The sequence below is a fragment of the Exophiala bonariae genome, assembly GCF_035927105.1.
Source record: "Exophiala bonariae strain CCFEE 5792 chromosome Unknown scaffold_35, whole genome shotgun sequence".
In the NCBI taxonomy this organism is placed as follows: domain Eukaryota; kingdom Fungi; phylum Ascomycota; class Eurotiomycetes; order Chaetothyriales; family Herpotrichiellaceae; genus Exophiala; species Exophiala bonariae.
Genome location: NW_027042510.1, coordinates 103,939 through 116,810, shown reverse-complemented (window position 1 = coordinate 116,810; position 12,872 = coordinate 103,939). Strand labels below are relative to the sequence as shown.

The 12,872-nt window shown below is 49.3% G+C and overlaps 4 protein-coding genes across 4 annotated transcripts; 2 read left to right on the top strand and 2 right to left on the bottom strand.

Moving 5' to 3' along the window:
- Nucleotides 1–29: 29 nt before the first annotated feature.
- On the bottom strand, nt 30–2,237 carry LTR84_009005 (uncharacterized protein; the record flags this gene model as incomplete). The annotated part of the gene is made up of 1 exon (XM_064852547.1): nt 30–2,237. One exon carries the CDS (start codon nt 2,235–2,237, stop codon nt 30–32), a length of 2,208 nt encoding a protein of 735 aa, XP_064701254.1.
- Nucleotides 2,238–5,065: 2,828 nt separating this feature from the next.
- Nucleotides 5,066–7,283, top strand: LTR84_009004 (uncharacterized protein; the record flags this gene model as incomplete). The annotated part of the gene is made up of 11 exons (XM_064852546.1): nt 5,066–5,126; nt 5,176–5,248; nt 5,303–5,568; nt 5,666–5,900; nt 5,990–6,254; nt 6,307–6,570; nt 6,621–6,645; nt 6,703–6,803; nt 6,866–6,888; nt 6,939–6,974; nt 7,025–7,283. The coding sequence occupies 11 exons, from the start codon at nt 5,066–5,068 to the stop codon at nt 7,281–7,283; spliced, it is 1,608 nt and encodes a 535-aa protein (XP_064701253.1).
- A 1,537-nt stretch (nt 7,284–8,820) lies between these two features.
- Nucleotides 8,821–9,553, bottom strand: LTR84_009003 (uncharacterized protein; the record flags this gene model as incomplete). Its single annotated transcript, XM_064852545.1, has 2 exons — nt 8,821–8,835; nt 8,921–9,553. The coding sequence occupies 2 exons, from the start codon at nt 9,551–9,553 to the stop codon at nt 8,821–8,823; spliced, it is 648 nt and encodes a 215-aa protein (XP_064701252.1).
- Nucleotides 9,554–10,349: 796 nt separating this feature from the next.
- Nucleotides 10,350–11,920, top strand: LTR84_009002 (uncharacterized protein; the record flags this gene model as incomplete). The annotated part of the gene is made up of 2 exons (XM_064852544.1): nt 10,350–10,397; nt 10,451–11,920. The coding sequence occupies 2 exons, from the start codon at nt 10,350–10,352 to the stop codon at nt 11,918–11,920; spliced, it is 1,518 nt and encodes a 505-aa protein (XP_064701251.1).
- Nucleotides 11,921–12,872: the final 952 nt, after the last annotated feature.

Here is a 12,872-nt window from a genome sequence, read left to right as displayed (position 1 = left end):
TGACACCAACCACCGTATACAAACTTTCATCAGCAGTCCGGCACACTGACAGGAATGTTCAAGGGAACGCTGGTCGCCAGTCCACTGAGACTTGTCTCCTTGAACTCCTCCTTCATGCCCTTTGCTGTAAGACGCATTGCACGAATGGCATCGTCCAGCGTGACCTTTTGCAACCCAGGTACACTGTTCAAGGCAAGATTGGCACTCGAGACAGCCTTGATTGCACCTAATGCGTTTCGTTCAATACACGGTGCTTGAACCAGCCCGGCAACAGGGTCGCACGTCAGGCCCAGATTGTGCTCGATACCGATTTCTGCAGCCTGCTCAATCGTCTCGGGTCCTGCACCCATACAGGCCGCATATGCACCAGCCGCCATGGAGCACGCTACACCCACTTCAGCCATACAGCCTCCTTCGGCGGCAGATATGGTCGCGCCACGCTTGAAGAGTGAGGCGATGGAGGCAGCGGTGAGCAGAAAGATCGGAATGTCTCGTTCGGGATCATCACTGACAAACTCCACGACATACTTAAGCACTGCCGGGATAATACCTGCGGCACCGTTCGTCGGCGCGGTCACAACACGCCCGCCAGCTGCATTGGTCTCGTTCACAGCTATGGCGTATACTGTAAGGTAATCCATTGCCGGGAGTGACACACTGCGTACTGGCGAGATCGATATCGGATGACGAAGAGACCCCACCAACCGCGGCGGCGGCCGACGCTGTTGCATTTGCATCGCTGTTGTGCGCCTCTGGCTTTGAGTTCGACTGCCCACCTCTGCACTGCCCGTAGTTGCCAAGGGTCCTGCGGTTCCCGAGGATGAAGGGGCCTGTATCTGGGCTGACGTCGTTATTGGTTGGACCTGAGTGTGTTCCGGGTATAGCCCTCGAGTGAGTTGTTGGTACAAGGCTGGCGCTCTTCTGCGGAGCCTCAGTGAACCGGGAAGGGCTGCGTGTGATGGTGCTTGCACGCCTTCCCGGATGCAATCGTCCATGACATCCCAGAGGTGAAAGAGCTTGTCAAAGATTTCATTCTCTTGAAGACCGAGGCCCTTCTCGTTCTCGAACATCAATTGAGCGATGGTCAAATTATGTTTCTTGCACAGTGCCAGAAGTTCGGTGGCGTTGCGAAAGCGATAAGGTGCATGGCCAGACTCGCTGGTGACAGGTCTTGCATGCTCGACATCCAAGTCCTTCGATTTTGCATCGGACAAGAGATGTTGCTGCGGTTGCTCTGATGATCCATCCCTGGGCCGGGAATCGTAGTCCGCACCACTTCTCCGCTCCTCTGCTGCGTCAGACCGCTTGATTTCTTTGTAGAACAAGTTTTCAGACAAATCGATGGGATGATGTTCTGGAACTGGCTCTGTCGATGTTGCGACAGCTTGGCCTCCATCTGCAGCTCCGTGGGTGGGCAATAAAGGGTCTGAGGGCTTTTGTGCCGAAGCCGTTGACATCTTTCCATTCACCACGAATCCACCACCAACACTAAACATGTCATTCGTGGCCAACTGGTCTCCATTCTCGTCAAACACTCTGAATCGCATTCCATTGCTATGCATTGGAAGTTTGCGACTCCACTCCCAGATAAAGTCCCGACCATAATCGAAATCAATCTCCCGGCCATCGGCAGATCCTGAACCCGCTAAATACAATTTCTTGCTCTGCTTGATCTCCGCAAACCGTGTGGGAACATAGGCCGTGTCGACCGATTCCACATCTGCTCCTTCAAGACCGAGAAGCAATGCACTCGGAGTCATATGGCCTTCTCCCGTGAGCGCCAGACTGCCATAAATGGAGACGCGAATCCGGGTCACCTTATGGAGGAGACCGGCATCTATCAGATCCGTGACGAAGATCTTGCCTGCACGCATCGGACCAACGGTGTGGGATGATGATGGTCCTATACCGACCGAGAAAAGGTCAAATGCTGAGATGATGGCGTGCTCCTGGTCGCCTTCCGACTGTAGGCGATCAGATGTGTCGTCATGATCCTCGTTATTCTCAGCTGATGACCGTGTCGATGTGCTCAGGCCCCGAGATCCAATAATACAATGTGATCCTATAGCGGCGTATGCTACCTGATAAGGAGCCTGTCGTCCTGTATGGCGGCCAAACCCGCCATAGTTGATGCCCGTGCTCTGGACTCGCGCTCGACCATGAACAGCACAACGCGCAGCTTTCACAGGTCTCACGAGTCTCCCCAGCAGTGCAGCCGGTTGCGATCGTTGAGCCATTGAATTACTGCAAAGACAGGAATCGCGAAACTGTTTCTTTGTTTTCAAGATATTTTGTTGACCGGATATCCGCCCTATGATGTGCTTCCCCTTGTCAATTGCGCTAAGCTTGATCAGGGCAAAATCTCCTTTACCACTGTGGTGATTGGCTGCGAAAGCACTAATTTAGTCAAGCATTCAATACCTACTTCAAGGCTGAGGAACCACCCAAGATGGGAAAGAAAGTTACAGTCGTCATTTGGGTCGAGAGTGAGAGGTTCTCAACGTCTTGGATTGGTTTACTACATGCCATCACTCCTCCGATGTTAAGCCCCACTATGGAATTCCTGAACTCTTGGCCTCTCCAGTGATGACAATCACATCGCCCCAATGAAAAGCCACAGAGCCTTGTGAGCCAAGGGTCAGGAGGCCTCTGAGGACAACTTCCAGGTTGTGCTCACACACTATTGTAGTCTCTCAACGGTAGCCCCTTGATCAAGGCGAGGAGTGACATAGAGGCCTAAAGAAATGTATTTCCCTTCTGGTGAGAGTTTGAACTTCATGTTTGCTTGATGATAAATCAAAAGGAATGAGACTTATGGGCGTTTGGAAACATATCCTTGGTTCTTCTTCGGTGCAGTGAGTACAGCCTTCCCGCGAGGAGAAAAGCGCATAGTGGAGTCTTACAATCAATGAGGAAGGAGGGGAGGTAATTGGAGCAGAAATTGAGCCTTGTTCATTCCTTAACACAGGATAGCGAAGAGCAAAGCCGGTAATAATTGTTCTGAGCAGCGGACCAGTCATATTGCCCCCAGTTGCGGATGAGGTCGTATCCTGCGGATTTTCATATCCGGCGTGGAAGTATGATTTTGTTAGCAAGGGTACTCCCTATGAATCCTTTCCACAAAGAGATGCTTCACTAGAAAGTTGGCAAGATGGTTTCCACAAAAGATCGCAGGATCTTCAGGTTTCTATGCACACTGGCGAGTCGTAGTTTTCATGTCGACCAGTAGACCTGGCTTCAGCCAGCGGAGAGATAGTCGAACACCGGAAGCACCATCAGATGACCAACATTAGCAGCCACTTCAATATATGAGCGCGTACTGGTCGTTGCATCTTCACAAGCCTCGTTTGCTATTCACTCGCGGGGAGTGTGGCTTTTCATACCTTTCTGGAGGCTTCGACAATTGCTAACATTCTACAGCAGTAGGCTGGGAGAGTATTCCAAGGGAGCTTCTTGATAGTGAACAAGTATGCTGGACTGAGCTATGTGCGGATCTCTGCACTCAAAATCGTCCCTCCTCATCGGGAGAATGAATGATCGTAAAATAATTGAGTAATGGAATATTGATAGCAGGCGATTGCTCTTTTGCGCGATTCCTTATCCAAAGATACAAGGGTCAATCGGACGAATGGTCCAGACCGTCATCGAGAACCCAAGTTGCAATCACGAACAATGTGCATCTTGTAAGAAGGTCTGCATGAGTTAGTGAGTGATACGAGCACTGCAACTTTACCAATGCAGCTGTTAAGTTAGTGAAAGTCTGATAGGGCGTGCAGAGGTTTATCGAATTGTGTGTTGGGTCGTATCAATTGTTGAGATCGATGGTGTCGACGTACGTCGAGGAATGACTCAACAGGAAATGTTCTAGAACATCTGAAATCTTGCCGCCTGCCGGATTGCCTGGATGAGGCTGACGACGTGAAATTGTGGAATAAAACTGGGAGAGAGTTAGCGATGAAAGACAGCTCAATGATTAGCGAGATCAATTTTGAACCCCTGCCTCGCGGCGAATAATTAATCCGAGCCGCCTACAATCTCCCCAATTTTTAAGTCAAGGTGCCCGCACTCGTGCCGTTTTTCAACCCTGGAACCTTAACAACATGCAATGATGCAAACTATGTCACCAACAGCAGGGGTAAGGAAGCCGATCAGGAACGTTGTCATGACCCTCTGCCCCTCAAAACTGGAGACGACCATCAAGCTTGTGGTTTGGATCTGCCAGCCGATAGGCTCACATCTTCAAAACGACCTCATCAGCTGCAGCATGTGATGCCGACGTGCAACAATGTTGGCATGATGCTTGAATCTTGAAAGGCTGGGATTGGAGCCACTAATTGAAGTCGAAGGAAGCTTAAAGAAAGCTCGGATTGCTTGACATTGGCAGAAGTAACCGTTCTAGCCGTCTTCGGGTGTGATCGCTCTTTTTGATGACATTCCTGGCGAGCATTGTGATCTTTTGTCGTGCGACTCAGGCTACACAGGCCGTTGCTCATTTGTGGACTATGAAACTTGACGAAGGCACTAATTGCCAGTGGGTAAAAGCACTTTCTGAACTCAAGGGCCCCTGGACTTTTGGTTCATCTTAGCCGAGTGCTTTCCCGTTGTGTTATTGAGTAATGTCTATGAACACGCCTATGATGGTCTGAAGGGTCGTGGGTCTTGCCTCCCAAGACATGGATTCGGTGATTGAGTGGTGCACTCAGGCTTTCACTCATTTGATGCTCCAGATCCCTCCAAGTACGGAGGCAAATGCATGGGGTCTTGTGTGACAATATGGGGTGATTGGGCGCATTATCTGGAGCACTCCAAACCTTGTCCTAGAGCCTTGCTGAATGGCACTAGGCCGAGTGGGTGGTTGCTTTCGACATGGAGGGGAAGGAGTAGCCCAGTCCCTCCCCAGCTGTCCGCACAATGTCGAGGGCTTGACAGCTCATGGAGGAAATTGTGTATATATCTGGCTTTCCCCTCCCCTTGTTACGCTATTTCCTTCATCTCATCAGGATAAACTCCTATCCCTGATTAAGACTGACTTGGCTAAGCATCAATTCGACAGATCTCGAGCAAGATGGGTTTCCTCAACAAGCCTGCCGATGTTCCAGGCTCAGCAGCCCCTGCCATCATCATCGGTGAGGAATCTCCCACTGTTGTCGATCTGTAACGCTAATGAGCTTCAAGGCGCATTTGTTGCCTTTGGTGGTGTGCTTTTCGGGTATGACACCGGCACGATTGGCGGTATCTTGGCCATGAAGTAAGTGAACCAGCTACCACCTCAGGCACCGGCTAACCGCGCCCTTGCTCGCAGATACTGGCGTAACCTCTTCTCGACTGGATACAAAAACCCCAAGGATGGCCTTCCGGATGTAGATGCGAATCAGACTTCGGAAATCGTGTCGATTCTCTCTGCTGGAACTTTCTTTGGTGCTTTGCTGAGCGCACCAGTTGCTGATATGATTGGCCGTCGCTGGGCCATGATCTTTCACAGTTTTGTGTTCACCTTTGGCGTCATCCTGCAGACCGTTGCCACCGCGATTCCCCTTTTCGTCGCAGGTAGATTCTTTGCTGGACTAGGTAAGCCCGAGACGATTCTTCACCTGATAAATGCTTCACTCCTGCCTCTAAGAATGTACTATTTTTTTCTTATCTTTCTGACTGTAAATTAATTTAGGTGTGGGTCTTCTAAGTGCGAATATTCCCCTGTACCAATCGGAGACCGCACCAAAATGGATTCGAGGTGCAATTGTTGGGTGTTACCAATGGGCTATCACAATCGGTCTGCTCCTCGCAGCTGTGGTGCTGAATTCAACCAAAGATCGAAATGATACTGGAAGCTACCGTATCCCTGTTGCGGTACAATTCGCCTGGGCAATTATCTTGGTTGTTGGAATGCTCATCCTTCCTGAGTAAGTTTTTCTTTCCACTTTGGGTGGCATGTAACCAGCCTGTGCTACCTAAGTCTGTTAAACATGTATTGATACGGGCCTCAATCTAGAACACCTCGTTATCTGATCAAGAAGGACCGTCATGCAGACGCGGCAAAGGCGCTTTCTCGGCTCCGTCGCCTCCCAATCGACCACCCTGCTCTGGTTGAGGAGCTTGCAGAAATTCAGGCAAACCATCAATACGAGATGGCCCTGGGCACTGCCTCTTATCTGTCTCTTCTCAAACCACCGATTCGAAAGAGACTTTTCACCGGTATCGGACTTCAAGCTCTTCAGCAGCTGACCGGTGTCAACTTCATTTTCTACTATGGAACAGTGAGCCTGCCCCTTCCAAGGAAGTTTTATCGGTACTGACATTGCCTTTCAGACCTATTTCAAGAGCGCAGGCATCAACAATCCATTTACGACCAGTGTCATTACCTGCGTTGTCAATATTTGCAGCACTGTTCCTGGGCTCTACCTGGTCGAGAAATGGGGTCGACGCCCTCTTTTGATGTTTGGTGCCATCGGCATGAGTATCTCTCAATTGATAGTTGCGAGTGTTGGCACCGCTCGACCTGGCGAACCAGCAGCCAGTAACGCTCTTATCGCATTCGTTTGTATTTACATCTTCTTCTTTGCCTGCAGCTGGGTACGTCTTCCTGTATTGTGCAACTAGAAACTTCGCTGACAGATTATCAGGGACCATGTGCATGGGTTGTTACCGGTAGGACTGATAATTCTGATCCCAGACTTAAGAGAATTGATACTAACCATATTCCAGGCGAGATCTTCCCCCTGAAGGCACGAGCAAAGGGACTATCGATCACCACCGCCTCCAACTGGCTGCTCAACTGGGCGATTGCTTATGCAACCCCATATTTGGTGAGTCACTACCCATCGTCGGTTTTGCTTTTCTTTAACCCAACTTACTAATGCCTAAACAGGTCAACCCAGGCGAGGGCAATGCGTAAGGAGACAGACCCCTTCTCAACAAGCAATAACTAACCGATTGAATAGCAATCTTGGATCTAAAGTCTTCTTCCTCTGGGGAGGGTACGCTGAATCATCTTATACTTCTTCTCAACCCGGGCTAACGATGATAGGTTCTGTTGCATCTGCATGGCTTTCGTTTACTTCTTCATCTATGAAACCAAAGGTCTCTCCCTCGAACAAGTCGATGAGCTTTACGCCAAGGTGTCACAAGCTCGCCACTCAAAAGGATTCGTACCTACTGTCAACTTCGTGGACGTGAAGGGGGAGATGGGAGATGGAGACGTCCGAAGAGCCACTCTCGCCGACTTGGAGCAATCTGCTGTGCGCCGCAAGAGTTCCGCTGGTGTCCACCATGAGTACAAGTCATGAGTGATTTAGGCGTCAGCCTTCGAGTTCTCGAGGAATCCATGGACAGTGCTGGTGGTCCCAAGATAACTAGGTTGAATGTGAGCTGAACACTGCAGCCTTCGATCTCTCCTCCAAAAAGATGCACCATTGAGCGAGCGAGTCAACAAAACATCAGTGTGTGTGTCTATGATGACGAAAGAGATATGTCAAAGAAAGACGTGTGGTGTCTGACACGATGAAGTGAAAGTTGTCTGTTTTCAGCGTCCAATGCCAAGCAGAGCGAAATTTAACTCACCAGACACATGGGTCGTGTCACTTAACCCCTTAAAGCTGATGGTACGACTCCAATCATGTAACCTAGGAGGTTTTCCTTTTAGCAGACTTTGTTAGCCATCCGTTCCTTTTCTACTTCTGTGCACCGTAATTTTCTTAGTCCAATGATGATTGTTGACAGTCAAAAAGCAGCGGCGAGAAAGATTCATTTCTTAACTTATCATCCTATAATTGGCGCTTCCCTTAGAATAGGAAGGATACTTTTCTTAACTACCAAGTCCAGTCTATCCTAGTTGGTACTTGTGTATATCATGTTTCTACCAGGCGGTGTATTAAAACAGTAGACGCACCTAGACTCCCAGGAGCATAACGAAGACTTTGTCAGCCCTGCTATGTAACCGTGTTTTCTCCGACCTATATGTAGATCCGTATACCACTACTACTAGCACTCGAGTAATCAGCCTACTACCCTGAATCATTTTCAGCGATCTTCCGATCTTAATAGGTTAGGCATCATCCTCGAACGTCAACAGTCATTTGTGACATAACTCAGGACAATCTAGTCCCTCCTAGAACACACATGAATGCTTTTGTACGCGACATTCTTCCTCAACCCGAGTAGTAACATCCGCACTTCCTTCGGCGATCAGTCGAGGAGGCTTGTGATCAATCGTACAGAGAAACGTTCAACACCCTCTGAGCCGTTCACTTAGTTGAGCCACTCAAGCCACTTATGATAGTTTCTTAGGCCATGTAGTCTGGGGAACGCTATAATTCTTTTCGCTAATATTGGGAAAGTCCACGACGTACAGGATTTCCTTGGACTTTTCGGTAAGATACGTCTGCTGGACGCCTGTCTTCAACGCCTGGCAATACAGGTCGACCATCGGACATATGCACTAACTAGGTATCTTTGGGGATCGTGCCGTCGCGAGATTGTGGGAGGCATGGATCTGGAAACTCCATCCAGCCGCCTAGCTCTTGATTCTCAGATGCTCATCAAAAGTCGTGGAATGGATTAACGACTGAACAGATCACGATTGGACAAACAACGAAGCCAAGCTCATGCATCTTATACAAGCTTAATTTGCAGAGGCGATCACATGTCTTGCTTGGAGGTTGACACGTTCTCCCTGGAATTAGGTATATTGGTTGGACACGAAAAGGATGAGATATGTTAGCTTTTTTTCGACATATGATCCGTGGTGTAGAAATCTGCCTAATACTATTGGCATCCTTTATCTGATGTCCAACCCAACTCGCGCTCCTCCTGTAGCACATCACATTAAATGCCAGCATTCTGTGGAATTAGCTCAATGAGATATCCATCCTAAAAAGAGCTTAATGAAGAAATCACTTATCGAGAAACGCTTTGTTAGACTCACTGGATCCCTGATAAAAGCAATGTTCTGTAAGATGCTTTTGAAGGTAGGGTGTAGCTCAGTTTCAGTTCCCATAACTTCGACGCCTACGCCCAGGTCATTCTCCCACTTGGATACTTTGATCGAGTCGAGAGTGGTCTCCTCTCCAAGATCCTTGACAACTTCGACGCCATGCATTTTCAATCGCTCGAGAGCTGAAGAAACATCAGGAACTGTGAAGCCCAAATGGCCATACCCAAGATCCGGTGGCTCATTCCCATTTTTATAATATCCGTCTGGTTGGTTCTCCGACCCTTTTATATGTACCAGTTCTATGAGTCCTTCGGTTTGCCGGAGGACATCGACAGTCTCTTGGCCGAACTTCTTCAAGTCTGCCCGGTGCTCGGGGGTCTTAGGGTAGCCCAGATAATAAGCATTGACAGGTCCAATATTAAAAGCAAAGACGGTACGCATCCCCATTAGCGTTATGTAAAAATGAAAGGACTTTTCAGGGTCCCGAATCCTCAACATGGTGTGGTTAAGTTTGTAGCCGACAGTCGGGTCGTTTTCAAGCAATGGAGGGTCATTTTTGAGGCCATTGACCAGAAATTCACCATAGGGGAGGCTGCTGCCGAAGGGCAATGATTGAGCTGCCATCTTGTCCGAAGTTTGCGCGAGAGGTTGACTGCGCAGCAAACGTTGCTTGCAACAGGAGTAATGCACAAATAGAAGCGCAGAGATCACAGCCCTCTTATCCGAGAAGGAACCCACCTTGGCTATTGAACAATGCTCCGCGATTGCGATTTGCAGGTGGGCAGCTCAGCTCAGCTCAACTCAGACGCCGGTAATTGATATGGGAACTCCCGATGACCGGCGCGAGGGATCCCCAGACTCCCACCTACATTAATGTCGGCTGGAGGCCGCGCTCTTGGGGAAAAAGTATCGGATGCAGTGTCAACCATTAAGTTTCAGCCAGACTGTCTTGCCTTGTAATCGGTATCCATGTGGAATGGTTTCGGCAATCTGAGCACCCAAGTTTCCCGAAGTGCCGACCGATTCAAAGTTGCCGACGTGCATACAGACCTGCCAGTCGGTGCTAGTGACGCCACATCTCGGTTGCCGGCCGTTGAAATTGATCCGCACTCTGGTACAGGCGATTCAGTGAGCGTGCAATGTAAGAACGAGACAGAAAAGAGCAATATGGCTCTGCAATCGGTTCCGGCCAATTGGCCCGTTGTCGCCTGTGAAACCTTGTCCCTATAGCTGAACAACCCTGATCCATTCATCTTCAACCGCAACCTTGTCTATTTCTCTGTTTTTCTTTGGGCTCTGTGAGCCTTGGTGAGCAGGATGAAGTCCATTAGGAGTGCGTTCAAACTCGAGCGAGACCTTACGCAGTGTCTACGGAAAAGGGTCTTAACGTCTTTAAATACAAGAAGAAATGCTTCAAGTCATGCCCGTGCCCATCAGAGGACTGCCGTCATTAGGTACAGCACTGCTGGTTTGCTCGTGGGTATCATAGGAACTGCTCTCAGTTCTGATTTTCTTTGGCAGTCTGGGCGAAATTTGAGTTTGCAGGACAATTCGCAGGATTATCCTCATCCTACACCTCCAATATACGCGGATGAACAAACCATGCTGCAGGCTGTGGAAGACCTTCGGGCTCACCTTGGAAATGACGCTGTGAGCGTTGATCAAGGTGATATTGAATCTCATGGATATTCCGAGTGGTCCACCTCAAACAGCACAATAAGGCCTATAGCCGTGATAACGCCGACATGTACAGAAGATGTTTCCTTCATCGCAAAATTATGCACCAAATACCGAATACCTATGATTCCATATGGGGCGGGCTCGAGTGTTGAGGGCAATGTCAGTACGCCTTACTCTGGTCTCAGTATTGATCTTTCCCAAATGAACAAGATTGTCGACTTCCATCCAGAAGACATGGACGTCGTCGTCGAAGCGGGTGTCAACTGGGTGGAGCTGAATAGAGAAATCAAATCCTCGGGTTTATTCCTGCCCGTCGACCCAAGCCCTACGGCACAGATCGGTGGAATGGTCGCAACAAATTGTAGTGGAACGAATGCAATGAGATATGGAACAATGAAAGATTGGGTCATGAACCTCACAGTCGTCCTTGCAGATGGTTCTGTCATTCAGACTCGACGTCGACCGCGGAAAACCTCTGCAGGATATAATCTGAACGGAATATTCACTGGCTCTGAAGGAACACTGGGTATTGTCACACAAATCACGTTGAAGTTGGCTGTCATTCCTACCCATTTTGGTGTCGCTACAACGACTTTCCTTTCAGTCAAAGATGCTGCGGGAGCAGGAACGGCCATGATACGTCAGGGAATCCCGTTGGCTGCCTTGGAACTGATGGATGATACGCAGATGGAAGTCATCAATCGAACGGGAGGTATAGCTGGGAAGCTTCTGCCCGAAAAGCCCACGCTGTTCTTGAGGTTTTCTGGCTCGGAAAGAGCAGTCCAAGAAAGCATAACACAAGTCCGAGACATTTGCAAAGGCTTTGGCAGCAATAGCTTCCAGATAGCGACGTCTGAGAAGGAGATGGAGAATCTGTGGTCAGCCAGGAAGCAGGCACTATGGGCCATGCTTGCAGTTCGACCCGAAGGAACTCAGATCTGGTCGACTGATGTTGCAGTACCAATATCACGTATTGCTGAGATCATCGACTACTCGAAAAAACAAGCCGCTCAGCTTGGTCTCTTCTCCAGTGTGCTCGGTCATGTCGGAGATGGTAACTTCCATCAAGCAGTCATGTATAATCCTGACAAGATAGGCGAGGCGATCGCCGTGACAGCGTGCTTAAATGACATTATTGATAAGGCGTTGGAGATGGATGGTACAGTGTCAGGGGAGCACGGTATAGGGCTGGGGAAGAAGGCCTGTCTAGCCAAAGAGCTGGGTAGTGGTACTATCGGTGTGATGAGGTCGTTGAAGCGTGGGTTGGACCCTCATTGGATTCTTAACCCTGGAAAGATATTCGACTTTTGACGTTGTTGGACGCAGCCGTAGTATTCAGTATATACTGGTGTGGAAGAGACATGCCCTACAAAGAGTAGACGAGACATGACCTAATCTTATTGACCGACCTCTAGCGGAGAATGTAACTCGGTAGACTCGTAACGATGGCTTCGATCGGCCTAGGATCTTCAAGTGGATTTGCTCCACACTTGGTCTGGCACGTAGGAAAGATGATATGTGGATACAAGCACACACCAGCACTGTCGGGTGGATGGTCGCGACAAGCATCAACGTTGGAGCAGCATATCCAGATAACCGAATTACTTCATGTTGAAGACGAGACATGTACTGCGATTGAGAGGTAGTCTATAAGGACCCAGTAGGTGGACTAGCATCTTACATGCCTAGAGGTATAGATAATGATATATACCGTCTAGCCACGCCGTGCCTAATTTATGCGTACATAAAAGGCCCTTCGAGCCGAGGATTCCGCAGCATAAATCCACGCTGTCCGAGATAGTTATTTGCTGACTCCAAAGTCGCCAGTGTTCACCCCACTGGCTAGAAAAGTGGTTGTTGGTATAGGACTGGCAAAAGCTCACAGCTCACGAGCATCAACCCCACAGGGTGACTCAAGCCTTGCATCAATACCTCCAGTAGGGCGACGCCCGCCAAATGTAAAGCGATTTTGACGGTGCTTCTACCTAGCCGAGGCCCGAAGCCTGCAGCCAGACTTGAGCAAATCGCCATAAGAAGCCCTTGGGGAATGTACCACCCTACCGCTCCCGGGAGGGGGTTCTGTAGGATTTTGCTTTGCACGGATCATTACCAAGTCCCGACTAAGCCCAAGACGCCAGAGCTGGAACCACCACCACAAGTATCGGCTCCACCCAAAGGTACTTGAGTATTGGAGCTTTGTTTCCTCCGAAGTCCCTACCACACTCCCTCCTCAAGCCCTTTGCCTGTCGTAAATCACCGTTAC